The sequence below is a fragment of the Ascidiella aspersa genome, chromosome 4 (assembly GCF_963924565.1).
Source record: "Ascidiella aspersa chromosome 4, kaAscAspe10.2, whole genome shotgun sequence".
In the NCBI taxonomy this organism is placed as follows: Eukaryota; Metazoa; Chordata; class Ascidiacea; order Phlebobranchia; family Ascidiidae; genus Ascidiella; species Ascidiella aspersa.
The window spans coordinates 21,764,720-21,777,668 of NC_139450.1; the positions used below are offsets into that span (position 1 = coordinate 21,764,720).

The window sequence follows — 12,949 nt, forward strand, 5'->3', positions numbered from 1 at the left end:
GTACTCGTCCAATACTAGGAAGGATGGTATCGGATCGGATCGGCACCGATACATATTGTCATGGGAATTTCGGCCATATCTGCGATTAAACGCAGCGATTCAAACTAAAAAAGGTAAATTTTTTGAAAATTGTAGTAGGTTAAGAACGAAAATTTTAGCCTAACCCACCTAAAATGGGCATTTGAACCTTTTAATTTCACTTATAATTGCTTGTGGAGCATAACAATGACTTCATTAGGTATGGGATCGCGATACTTTTTGTCAAAAATATCAATATCGTAATAAAAAATAATGTATCGGACATCCCTATAGTGGTAAGCCTAGTCTTTTGGCGTGAAATAACGCCAGCCTAGTGAATTAACATAGAAAAATTACTGTTCTTGGCGTAGGATTATATCGCTCTAATTTGGCGTAGGATTTCGGACAAAAATGATTTGGCGGCCAAACATTATTGAATGCAGCCAGGTACACCAAAATAAAACGTTTTGTCAGACAGGACGTGTTTAATATGAGGTTGGGAGTTATTGAAAACAACTTTTTAGTTCCAATATTTCAAGCATCCGCATGATAGGATACCATAATGGCGGCTGGTTCAATGATCACGCCTGAAGTTGTATACACGAACAGGATGAAGCTAAGCTGAAACGCAAATAAAAAATAGGCACATTTCCTAAAACTAAGCGCATTTTTTAAGCTACTCTTCTTTCAAAAATATTACTTTGTTAGAACTCCTTTTTTGCTTATTGTTTTTACCCACTTGCAGTGCAAAAGAGCTGAAGGTCAACAGGTTGTCGTTGTTAGGGGCAACCAAATATATATTACGCGGTTCCATTTATTTCAGGATTGAGTTATGGATCACTGCAGGTATATTCCTGAGCTACTTTTTTAGCAATTTCTTTATTGCAGCTTTTAATGTTCTATGTCGCTAGAACATGTGATGATAGATAAGCGCCGTGATGCTTGATTGGTTAAAATAAGACAATTAACACACTTGAAGTGAAGGCTAAACTATGAACAAAATCCAGAAAATGTAACCCGTCAAACAGTTCTACAGGCTTAGGCTTTTCTACGGCTCATGCAAACATGTTTGACAAAAAATATGTAACAGCCCAAGCATGTGGAAGTCTGTACGTAACCTACTGTTAAGTGCATGCATGCTTTATGACATGATATACTAGGAAACCCAAATGAGTAATAAGTCTAGCGTTACGGGAGACAAGCGTTTTTATAATGCTTTGCTCAAAGCCTCTTGTCGCTGAGAATCTTTAATGTTGTTGAATTGTTTTTTGAAGTGTGCACTGAAAGATTTCTCCGGTCTAGACAAAATTACATTTTTTGTTAAATTTCATACAGGTAACTATATAAACCACTTTGACATTGTAGTCTCCCCCAACTTTTAGGCTGTTTTAGGCGTTTAATGACCTAGTTTATGGTGATATGTGAACCCCGCTTACATCAACTTTCCAGCGAGCAGTGTTCCAAAATTTGTTCTTTTCTTTTTGAATCAGCTTTGACGAATGTGTTGTGCATATTGCGTATTGGGAAAAGAAACAGTTGTACATTGTTCAGCTGTATTAACCGGAAGTCGTCCACTATGCAAGTATGGAGTTGCAGGTTATATATTAATGCAATAAGAGTTTATACAGTTTGTGATAATCGCCGTAATCATCAGGCTTTAAATAAAACTGAATATAGCACAATGCTTGATTTTGTTGTTCAAGTGCTTCATAGTATATCTTTGTTGACTGTTAGAAACAGTTGTAGTTGCTGCTCTTTGGGGTCTTTCAGAAAACATATCGGGTCTTTCAGAAAACATATCATCATACATTATAAAAAGAGCCTTGGTCACCGATGGCAACTGCTTAGCCCTTAGCAAATAGTTCGCCAACTTTAAAATGAATATATTGGCATACATAGGTGGCATTTTAGTTACAGTTACCAACTGTAAAGTTGTTGTGTTCGACATAAACTTTATTAGTTTACTTTGATCTTCAGCATATTAGTAAAGCATCTTTGGGTTCTAATTTACGGTAAATGTTAAAAACATTGGTTTATATCTTTGATTTTCGGAAATTGGCTATTGTAACATTTGTTGCTAATTCTATTTAGCACACAGTTTAGGCATTTGAGCATGACAAACAGTAAAAGTTTAATACAGATTTGCAAAGTTTACACTGTGTTATTGCATGTAGGCTACATTTGCGCTTTGGCATTACCAGTCTAAGTAGTTCCTGGGGTGTCTTTATTGTGGCATTAGTCAGGGTAATTAGGATTATAGTGCAACCAAGGCATGGTAAGAAAAATCTAGTCTGCGATATGGTATGAACTCTGGACTTTTATCGCTCCACTGATTGAGCTACGCTGGGTCGGTTGACCATAGCTTTGTTTCCTGCTGCATCCAGTTTGAGCATACAACCTCATTTCAGGGAGATTATCAACATGTATTAGCAAGTGCAAAATATATATTTATAGTTGTATTGTATTCACTATTAGTTACTTGTATTGTATTATATTCAATTAGTTACAAAGCAAATGTAAAACATAACATGTTAGAAAGTATTGTTCTGTTACACAGTAACCCGTTAACACAACTAGAATTGTTTTCCGAGCACACAGGTTGTAGTGTAATTTGATTTTGAAGAAAAGATCACTAAACATAACTTTAAAACTTTAGGTGATGACTTTTTAGGCTTATGTGCTACTAGAACTAAAATTAAAGCAAAGGAAGATGGGTTGTGTACCTTCAAAGAATGGTGAGAAAATTGTTGTAATAATGAATTAAAAAATTGTTTTTATTTGCCCTTACTGGTTGTTTTATTAAAATAAATACCTAATTTGCATAAACTATTGATGTTCTAATACAATTAACTATTTTGTGTTACAGAAAATGGTCAAGTCAAAGCCAGGTTAGATAATATTTATTCCTTCATGCTTTATTTTTTATACTTCTTGTTAGCTTTGCATCACAGGCACAATGTTAAAGACAAAAAAACAATGTTTTTCTAAATTACTCTTTTATATATTTACTTAATTGTAGTGAATAGTTTTTTAAGGTCATGTATTTTTTAGCCCGAATGTATCAAATTATCCAAACTTGGCAAAGCACAATAACCACATGGCAAAATGTTTGACGGAAAAGATGTATAAAGATTTGTCTAAAAAAGTCACCTCGGCTGGAGTAACTTTGGACCAATGTATCCAGACAGGTACTTTTTACTTCATATTAATTGAAAGATCTGTATTTAATATTTACGTAGTGTTAAATAGGAAATTTTAGATAGCTTGTTATATAGATTTTAATAATAAAGATTTATAAAGATTCAATAATAAGATTTCCTCAGTTTTAAACATTTGTAATCAACACTTTTTTTAAATATAGAACAGGTGTAGCCAACTTATATTGATTTCAATCGACATTTTTAGAGACTCACAATTGACTGGTTCAGTAAAAAACTAACAAGAACCCTTATTAAACCTTTTAAGTGTTAATTGCATTCCAAGCCATGGAGGTTAATTTGTTACGTCAAAATACGCTTTATTAGGCTTATCCAGTCAACAATTGGTCATTTAAATGTTCTGTTTGTGTGCGATAGCTACTGTAATGACGTAACACATATTCAACTTGATCGACCAAGTGAAATGTGATGGTCAAATTTTTGCTACCCCTGATATAGGATATGTAAAACATTATTATAACAAGTGTTTGTAAAACTATAAATGTGTGTTACTTTTATTTCACCATTCTTTAAAAATTTATTGCTTATTTAATTGTTACACAAGGTGTTGACAATCCTGGCCATCCCTTCATTATGACTGTTGGTGCTGTCGCTGGTGATGAAGAGTCCTATCAACTATTCGCTCCGCTCTTTGACAAAATCATAGCCGCTCGACATGGGGGTTATGGTAAGTAACCTCATACTTTGTTTAACTTTTTTCAAACAAAAAAAGTATAGAACATCTTTTGAATAAATTTATAAATAAAGTTTTGCTATAGTGGTTTACAGGCTGAAAGTTCTTTAGTTGGCTGCAGATGTCATAAAACGGGCATTTGCTGTGTAGCCACAAAAACATACACCTGTGAGCTGTAATAGTCTCTATGTAAATTGACAGTGTGCATTTGAAGAATATATGCACTACAACTGGTGACAAACTTCACAACATTACTTAATTAACAACCTACAAATGTTGCTACAGCTGCAACTATCTTCTATTTAAAAATGGATTTTCCATTTTTATAAAGTTCAACTTTCATACTATACCCAATAAAGTAATAAACTGTCACATTTAAACAAGGATTCAATTTAAAATAAACAAGAGAAAAAATGCATTATTTTGCCAATTCTAACAAAACTTTGTTGGAAGTTTTTTATTATTTCTAGGTTATTTAAAAAGCAAAATTATTTGTCTTCAACAGGCAAAAACAATTCCCATGAAACAGACCTTAATCCTGAACATTTAGTTGGTGGTGCCAATTTAGATCCAAACTATGTTTTGTCATCACGAGTGCGGACTGGCAGAAGCATATCTGGGTTGGCCTTGCCTCCTTGTTGTAGCCGAGAAGAACGCAGAGAAGTATTGTTAATGAAATGACAAAACAATAAACTGTTCTTTTTAAATTGGTATTGTTGAATTATTTTAGGTTGAACATATTCTATCAACTGCATTGGATTCACTTGATGGGCCATTCAAGGGACAGTACTATCCCCTTGCTGGAATGAGTGAAGAGACTCAGGAAAAACTCATTGATGATCACTTTCTTTTTGACAAACCAGTTTCACCACTGTTGTTAGCATCACGGATGGCAAGGGATTGGCCAGAAAGTCGTGGAATTTGGTGAATATCAACTTTTGTTGATCTCTATTAAAAATTTTAGCATCTGTAAATCTCAGAAATGACTGATTTATTTTTAGGCACAACGAGGATAAAAATTTTCTCGTTTGGCTAAATGAAGAGGACCACAGTAGGATAATTTCCATGGAAAAAGGGGGTAACCTAAGAAGGGTTTTTTCTCGATTCTGTGAAGGTCTAAAAAAGGTAGAGGCAGCCATACAACAAAATGGGTCAACTTTTATGTGGAATGAACACCTAGGGTTCATATTGACATGTCCATCTAATTTGGGAACTGGTCTTCGGGCTGGAGTCCACCTAAAGGTAAAGTTTAATCTTATATTTTTGTTTCAACTGCATGGTGTATCTTTGTATTTTTATTTGCTGAGCTCAAACCACTGAAAAATATTTTTTTAACACATACCCAGTTTAAAAAATGATTTAGTGTCATAGGGATATATTTGTTTGTTATAGTAAAATGTATAAATCATTGACAAACTATTACAGATACCTTTGATGGCAAAACATGGAAAGTTTAGTGACATTTTAGAAATGCTACATCTTCAAAAACGAGGCACTGGGGGTGTAGATACTGCCTCTACTGATGGAACTTTTGACATATCCAATTCAGACAGGTAGGATATTTATTATCCCCATGTCATTAAAATGTCCTTTTATTGCAGTTTTTCAGTACCCAGATAGGATATAAAAAACACTATTATAACTTTATTTTTCCGTCTTCAGACAAAAATATTTTTGATGTATAAAATGGAACTACAGAAATATTTTATAAAACAATTTTTATTGTGGTAAGTCATAAATGAAGCACCAGGTCTATCCCATTCCTCTAATAAAGTAGATTGGCATATTTATTAAATCTTGGTTAATAGCCTTATTTATCCTATTCAAAAGCTGGAATTCAGCAATGCTACCTAAATTTTAATAAATTTGGTGATGTGCGTAGACTTTTTTTTCAGCCGATTTGTTTTTCACAAAGCGTATTCTGTATGGTTGGACATAAAATAGTTTACCTACATGTTTAAAACCCTGCACTACCAGGTTTTTGAAACTAATAACTGAGTGCATTTTAACCATCTTATTTTAAACAAATTTTACCAAAAAATAAGTTTGACAAGTTGTGCGGTGTCTAGTGTTTTTGAATTAATAGCAATAACACAAATGCATCTTGTTTACCAACAGCCTGTCAACAAACAATCAGCCTGTCAACATTATAGAGCTCCCCTGAGTAATGAGTTGCGTTTAACATTGCAACACTTTTTAGCTTATGGCAGGCTGGCAGAATTTTTCCAGACTTCTGGTGACAAGCAATTTTAAGGTCTGCAGTCCTTAAGGGTGTTCAATTCCATTTTAAGAAAAAGCACTAATTTGATCACCATATCTAAAAACTATTATAAACTTTACCAGCCAACTTCATGTAGTCCTGTCGGTCCTTAGGCACACATATTCTGTTATTTTATTCATTTGTTTTGGAAGTCAACAAATACATTACATATAAAACTTTATATTGAAGGTGATCAATTGTTTCTGAAAGTGTCTTTAGATATGGGGCTCCATGTTTAATTTTATCTTTGTTCTCCTAGTTTTTTAGCTCATATGATCAGGATATTTACCTGCAATAAAATGAATTAAATTAAATAAAGAAATACAACATTACAAAAAGGCATTTTAATGTAAATATACAATTGGCTTACAGACAATATAAAAACAAAAGAAAGTATTACTGCTTTTGATGTATGGTCATGGGCAAATTAAAGATATTACATAGTGTTTTCATGTAGTTTCTGTTCATGATAGGGTATTCTTCGTAGCCCTGCCTTGACTTGTAGTTGTACTACAAGAAACCCTCTTTACATATCCTTTTACAAAATTAAAACAAACAGAATTTTACAACAAAGCTTGTTCAAGCAGTTGAAACGTTTCCAACTACCTCTTGAAAACTAGCCCAAATGTAATAGATCTAAAATATACCAACTGGCAAAAGTGTAAAAGTTACTAAATGTAAATTATATAATATTAACTATTCATAATCCTTACTTTAGGACCACAGTATATAGTAATATTTAAATATATTTTTGAAAAATCGTTACTAAAGTAGTGATGTGTTTTATTGCCACTTTATCTATTAATATGAGCTACCTGCTTTATTTAATGAGCAAAGCCATATTTTACTGCTTCTGAATCGAATTTTGTGTTTGTTAAATAATGGCTTCTGAAAGCTTTTTTCAGAAATATACTCTTGATTACTGGCCGATAGAGTATTATATTATCACTGAAAAGCCAACAACAACATGACAACCTGCACAACATACTCAAATAAAATTACTACACAATATAGTCAAATTAAAAAGTCTTGAATGTGGTGTGGTATGTGGTACAAGAACATCTGCTAGATCAGCGGTTCTTAACCTATGGGTAATTACCCACATGTGGGTAATTTCAGGATAGCAGGTGGGTAATCAGCTGAACCAGAATATTTGTAATTATAGATGTGGCAAACAATGGGACACCTGTAAGTGGTAAAGTTGCCTTAGGCCTATTACACTTTTTTAATGTTTTGGGTTCGTTGAAAACAACCAAACAAGCACAGTGATATTTTATCATTTTAGAATTATTTCGTCATAGTGACCATTTTTGTCGCCTGTTTTAGGTTTTTTATTTTTATGTGACGTTAAGATTTTTCTTGTATCCGCGAGCCAACCTATTTTTTCATAATCAGTTCAGTTACAACTGTTTATAAGCAAGCTTGATGGCTGCCTTGCTGTTAGTGTTTATTTTCAAGGTATTCTTAGTAAAGTTGTTTGGAGTAGTATAGCTAAGTGCACATTTAGAGTTAGTGTTGAGACAGCGAGCTATATTTTATTGAATAACGCTGTTTTTTTTTACATTTTCAGTATGGCAAAATAGCAAAATGAATAAAATTAGATTTTGGGTAATTGGACTTTGATCTGGACAGAAATGGGTAATAAGGGAAAAAAGGTTAAGAACCCCTGTGCTAGATAGAGTTGTATAAACATTAAAACTTGAAATTCAGTAAATATAAGCTTTGATTAAGAGCGAACATGCCTTAAAAAGCAAAAAACTAAAACTTTTTTAAATCTGTCTACTAAAGCCAAATCATCCATTTCTGCCAAATACCCTTTTTTTTACAGTGCAATCCAGTGTTACAAAATACCTCATTATAGCTTTCTTGTTATGTTCTGCCTTTATTACTTATTTTCGACTTGTTCATAGGTTATTTCCATCATCTGTTGCATAAAAAATAACAGTTTTCAGACTTCACCCACTATGTTGAATCTCAACCTGTGCACACATTTTTGTTAGCCTTGGCGACATTTTAATCTAAACTTACTACATGTTGCCTAATAAAATAATGTTATAGTCAAAATAATGGTATTTTTGATGATAATTTCATTCTTCTTGTCATTTGACACAAAAAACATCTATTTGGAATGCCTTCGTGTCAAATGAATATATACGATATTTTACAAAATAAATATGGAGTTTTTACTTTTTTACAAAAGATTGGGTTCTTCTGAAGTGGAGCAAGTGCAATGTGTCATTGATGGCGTAAATCTGTTAATTAAGATGGAGAAGCGTTTGGAAGCAGGTAATGTCTTTTATAATTAAACATGTTTTTTGTTGAACGATGTAACTGTTGATGTAGCACAAGAAATAGAAGACTTGCTACCAACCGACAAAACCATAGTTTCGAGTGATGGAACTAATTTTCCTGATCTCAGCACTCATAACAACTGGATGTCAAAATGTTTAACCGCAAAAATTTACAACAAGCTAAAGGTTAGAAAGACTCCAAGTGGATTTACCCTGGATATGGCCATCCAAACTGGTGAGTTTGGTTGTGTGATTTTTAGGATAACATAATTGGTTGTAGCTCAGTCACATTAACTGAAGATGATACAAGCTCGTATCTAAACGTCCTAATAAATTGTTATTTTATCTAATTGATTTGAATTGTTTAACCTAGAACAGCTTATACCTTTATTCAAATATGCCCTATTTTATTTTTATTATAGATTTTTTTATAATATTTTAATTGTTGTGTAATACTTATTGTTTGGTTGTGTGTACACTTAACATCCTTGTTTATAGTATAGTTTGCAGCTCTTGGTGATAACATTAACTCACCAAACAACTTTTTTGTTCTGCAGGTGTCGACAATCCTGGTCATCCCTTTATCATGACAGTTGGAATGGTGGCGGGAGATGAGGAAAGTTATTCCACATTCTCTGAGCTTTATGACCTAGTTATAAGTGGAAGACATGGTGGGTAGGTGACAACTTTTTGTTTTCCTGTTTTCTTTACAATAGGACTGAACACGTTGGTTAGTAAGAATGTCATAATGAAGCCAAGAGCCTAGGCCTTGATTGAATTATTTTAATTTTTTCTTTTGAATTAGCAAACTCCATTGTGCACTGAAGTGAAACAAAAGGGTCAGTTTATTTATGTAACGAATCAGGGTAGGAGGGCAGAACGCAAAACAAGCAGTGTATAGTGTCAGACCGACGGCTGCGCAAAGTGTGCTCTTCGTTGTTAGGAGTCTAAAATCAATCGTTTGCATGACGCTCTGCACACGTAGAGTATTTAATGTTTCGTGATTTTATTAATTTACCTTGTTTAGAACATTGGTGGGCATCCGTTATTTTAAATAAACAAAAAGGGTTAACGAGTTGAAAAAGTTGAGAAGCGCTGATCTAGATAAATGTAGTCATTGTAATAAAGTAAACAATTTTAAGTTCTGGACTGTTCTTTATGGCTCAGATATGCACCTAATGATAAGCACAAGACGGATTTGGATTCAAGTCATCTCCGAGGAGGAGACAATCTTGACCCAAAATATGTTCTTTCATCAAGGGTTCGAACTGGTAAGCGACAAAAAAGAACATAAGTAAATTTTTCGTTAGTCATGATTTGGCTGTTTCAACTAGTTTTTTTTTTCCTTTTTATACACTTTTTAGACCAGATGAACTAAATGAATACTTACTATTTTGGTGTAATAGCAATATCCTATATTTTGGTTAAAAAGTATGCCCGTCTGATTCAATAACAAATGACAATAAATTAGAAACCTTCAATGGTATTTTTGAAGTAATGTTGGCTGAAAAAAGCTTAGTTTCCTTAAGTTGTAATATATATCTGAGCTCTGCATTAGAAATGCTACCGGGTCTTTTTAAATTGCCCTTAAATGTTTTTTTATAGCTAGATCGAAACAATTTATAGAATTTTCTTAAAGTTGAGGGATTATGTCATCTGCTTTGTAAATCGTATTATTTTTTATTTCTGCTTTATGTTTGGGAAATACATGACTCATACCCATTTGAAATATATTGGTGTAACAGACTAAATGTAACCATTTTGGTGGTAGCTCGACAAATGTTATTTAGTGCACTTTCTACCAGGGAGTCGAAGCTGTTTGACCGGTTTAAGTTCGGTTCGTTTAAGAGTTTTTTGGAAATCTATTTTTTCTGGTTTTAATTTAAATGTTCCGTTAAATTTTGGTTTTACCTATTATAGTTATCTTAAAACCGGTGTACAAATGTTCAGTTTAAGTTGCGCTAAGCCTACTTTGGTCGGTAAATGTATAGAATTAATATATAAATGTTTAAGTAATATATAAATTTGTAATATGTTTTACTCTGTTTAAGACGTTGATTTATCCTAATAGCAATCTATTCTACAAAGTAAATTATGTTAAATTACACAAAAAGGCCCTTATTTTAGGCAATATGCAAATCTCTCATATGTACTTTGATGCCCCAAGTTTGCTTTAAAATAGAATGTTTTGCCAATTTTAACCAAATAAACACATTTTTTTCGTGCGTTGTGCGGAGAAACTGCATTTCAAGACATCTTGCGCACGAGTTTATTCAACAACAATCGTTTTTTTAGGACTTAACGGTTCGTTTAAGTCTCAGATGATTTTAAAATATTCGGTTGAGTTCGTGTTCGGGAAAAATTAGCCCGAAAACGATCGATAAATATCCGGTTCGGGTTCTGTATGGAGTCTTGATTTTTTTGTAGTCTTTTTAACGCAATTGACCGACAGTGTTTAAATAGCAGTAAAATGTCTAAGAGTGGGATGCAGCTGATACGCCGATCCCGCCAATTGCCTGATACCCCCAGCTTACAGGGTTGACAAGCAACTGTTATGGAAGGATACAAAGCACCTTACATTTTTATTTTTAAGTTTAAAGTATACACATTAACAGGGGTTCTTAAACTGGGGTCCATGGATCCCTTGGGGTTCGTGGATTAGTTTTAGGGGGTCCATGAAGGCCTAATTCAACTATTAGCGTATATTTAGACAATCAATTGTTCAACAAAAAAAGTAGGCTATATTTAAAATAAAATGTTTTTGCTCTGAATATATTTAGACTTCGTTTCATTTTACATATTTAGGACAGGAAACAGCAAATTTCTGAAGTCTGTTTGTATTATGACGTAAATTTATGACGTCATTTTTAAAAATTTCTTGCCTACACTGGTCCATGCGAGGCAAAAAAAAATTTTAGGGTCCGCGTTAAAAAAAATTAAGAACCCCTGCATTATTAACTCCTTCTGCTAGTCAACCTTATAGTTTTGCAGTCATTGAACTGTAAACTAATCCTACAAATATTTTCAAGGACGAAGCATACGAACATTCGCGCTGCCTCCCTGGTGCTCTCGTGGCGAGAGACGAAAGGTAGAATCAATCATCACCCAAGCATTAGACTCTCTTGATGGACCACTTAAGGTAATTCGAATGCATGTGGTTGTTCTTTAGCCGTCGTTTTACTATAGCTAAATATTATTATTATTGCGAAATTATATCATCACTAAAAACAAGTTCACTAATAGTGATTTTGCGGTTTGGGGATTTCTATTCAATGTATCACCTCCTTTTCCTGGCTTTTAAAATTTGCCCCATTTATCACGTCTTCCGTGACCGATTGACCATCCAGTGTTCAAACTAGTTTATCGTTGTAGCAATGATTAGATGTCTTTGTTGTGTGGAGCACATAAAAAGTAATATAGATGGCGTCAATATGTCTGTAAGACATGATATATCCGCTGATCCTTATGATTTATTGGCATCTTACACGAGATAACTAATAAGCAAAAAAAGTTTAAGGGTTAGGCCTTTTTCACCTAGTTTTATAGGCCAACTAATGCAACGTTTGATTTTTTTTTTTTTTAAAGATGTAAAGTTAATTTGAGTAAAAACCAAAAGGTTGAAAGCCACTGCTTTAATGTATAGGCTTTTAGGCTTTATTACAAAACATAGCGTAAAATGCTAATTCAATTTTTGCCTTTAATTTGAAGGGCTCCTATTATCCACTACCAGGCATGACGGAAGAAACTCAAAACCAGCTAATCAGCGACCACTTTCTTTTTGATAAACCTGTCTCACCTCTTCTCATTAGTTCAGGAATGGCAAGAGACTGGCCTGATGCACGTGGAATCTGGTAGTTTAGTTTATTAGACGTAAAATTTAACCGAGGCTATTCAACCTTTCTCCTAATAACGAACCCGTGTAAATAGCTGTAGAGAAAAAAATTGTACACTTTTTTCAACTGCGCTTACTGTTGTTCAGCTAAACTCTCAAATCTGTGTAGTTTGAAAAAAAGTGGGCTAATATCCTACCAAAACCTTCCGTTTTTATGTTTACTCTTACAATAAATGCCCCCCTCTGTCAAAAGTTATATTAATAATACTTTTAGATAAGCGCCAATTTACGTCATATTACCAAAAACCTAACGAAACGTATTGTGCCTATGGAATTTGGTGCACCAATGCATAACTGAAATTATGTGTAAAATACTCAATATTAAAAGTCATATACCTATTGAAAGCGGTATATAACCTTTTTCGAAGCGTCGAAAAGTTAACGTAAACTCAGAGACAAACAAGGCACAATTTTAGTATACTTTAAAGAAAAGTCTTAATTTTGATGCCCAAATATATTGGTGACCTATCTATTATATCGATGTTCGCAAGCACTAAAAATATACCTTCTGTTGCAAGGCATAACGACGCAAAAGATTTTTTGGTATGGGTAAATGAAGAAGATCACATGCGCATAATCTCAATGGAGAAAGGTGGA

At 33.5% G+C, this 12,949-nt stretch overlaps 1 protein-coding gene across 1 annotated transcript; it reads left to right on the top strand.

The window, feature by feature from the left end:
* Positions 1 to 948: 948 nt before the first annotated feature.
* Positions 949 to 12,315, top strand: LOC146148654 (creatine kinase M-type-like). Its single transcript, XM_083388086.1, has 14 exons — positions 949 to 2,753; positions 2,885 to 2,906; positions 3,070 to 3,206; positions 3,781 to 3,903; positions 4,415 to 4,572; positions 4,640 to 4,833; positions 4,911 to 5,151; positions 5,335 to 5,462; positions 8,370 to 8,455; positions 8,513 to 8,695; positions 9,018 to 9,135; positions 9,628 to 9,731; positions 11,490 to 11,599; positions 12,169 to 12,315. The coding sequence occupies exons 1-14, from the start codon at positions 2,729 to 2,731 to the stop codon at positions 12,313 to 12,315; spliced, it is 1,776 nt and encodes a 591-aa protein (XP_083244212.1). The 5' UTR covers positions 949 to 2,728.
* The last annotated feature ends 634 nt before the right edge of the window (positions 12,316 to 12,949 follow it).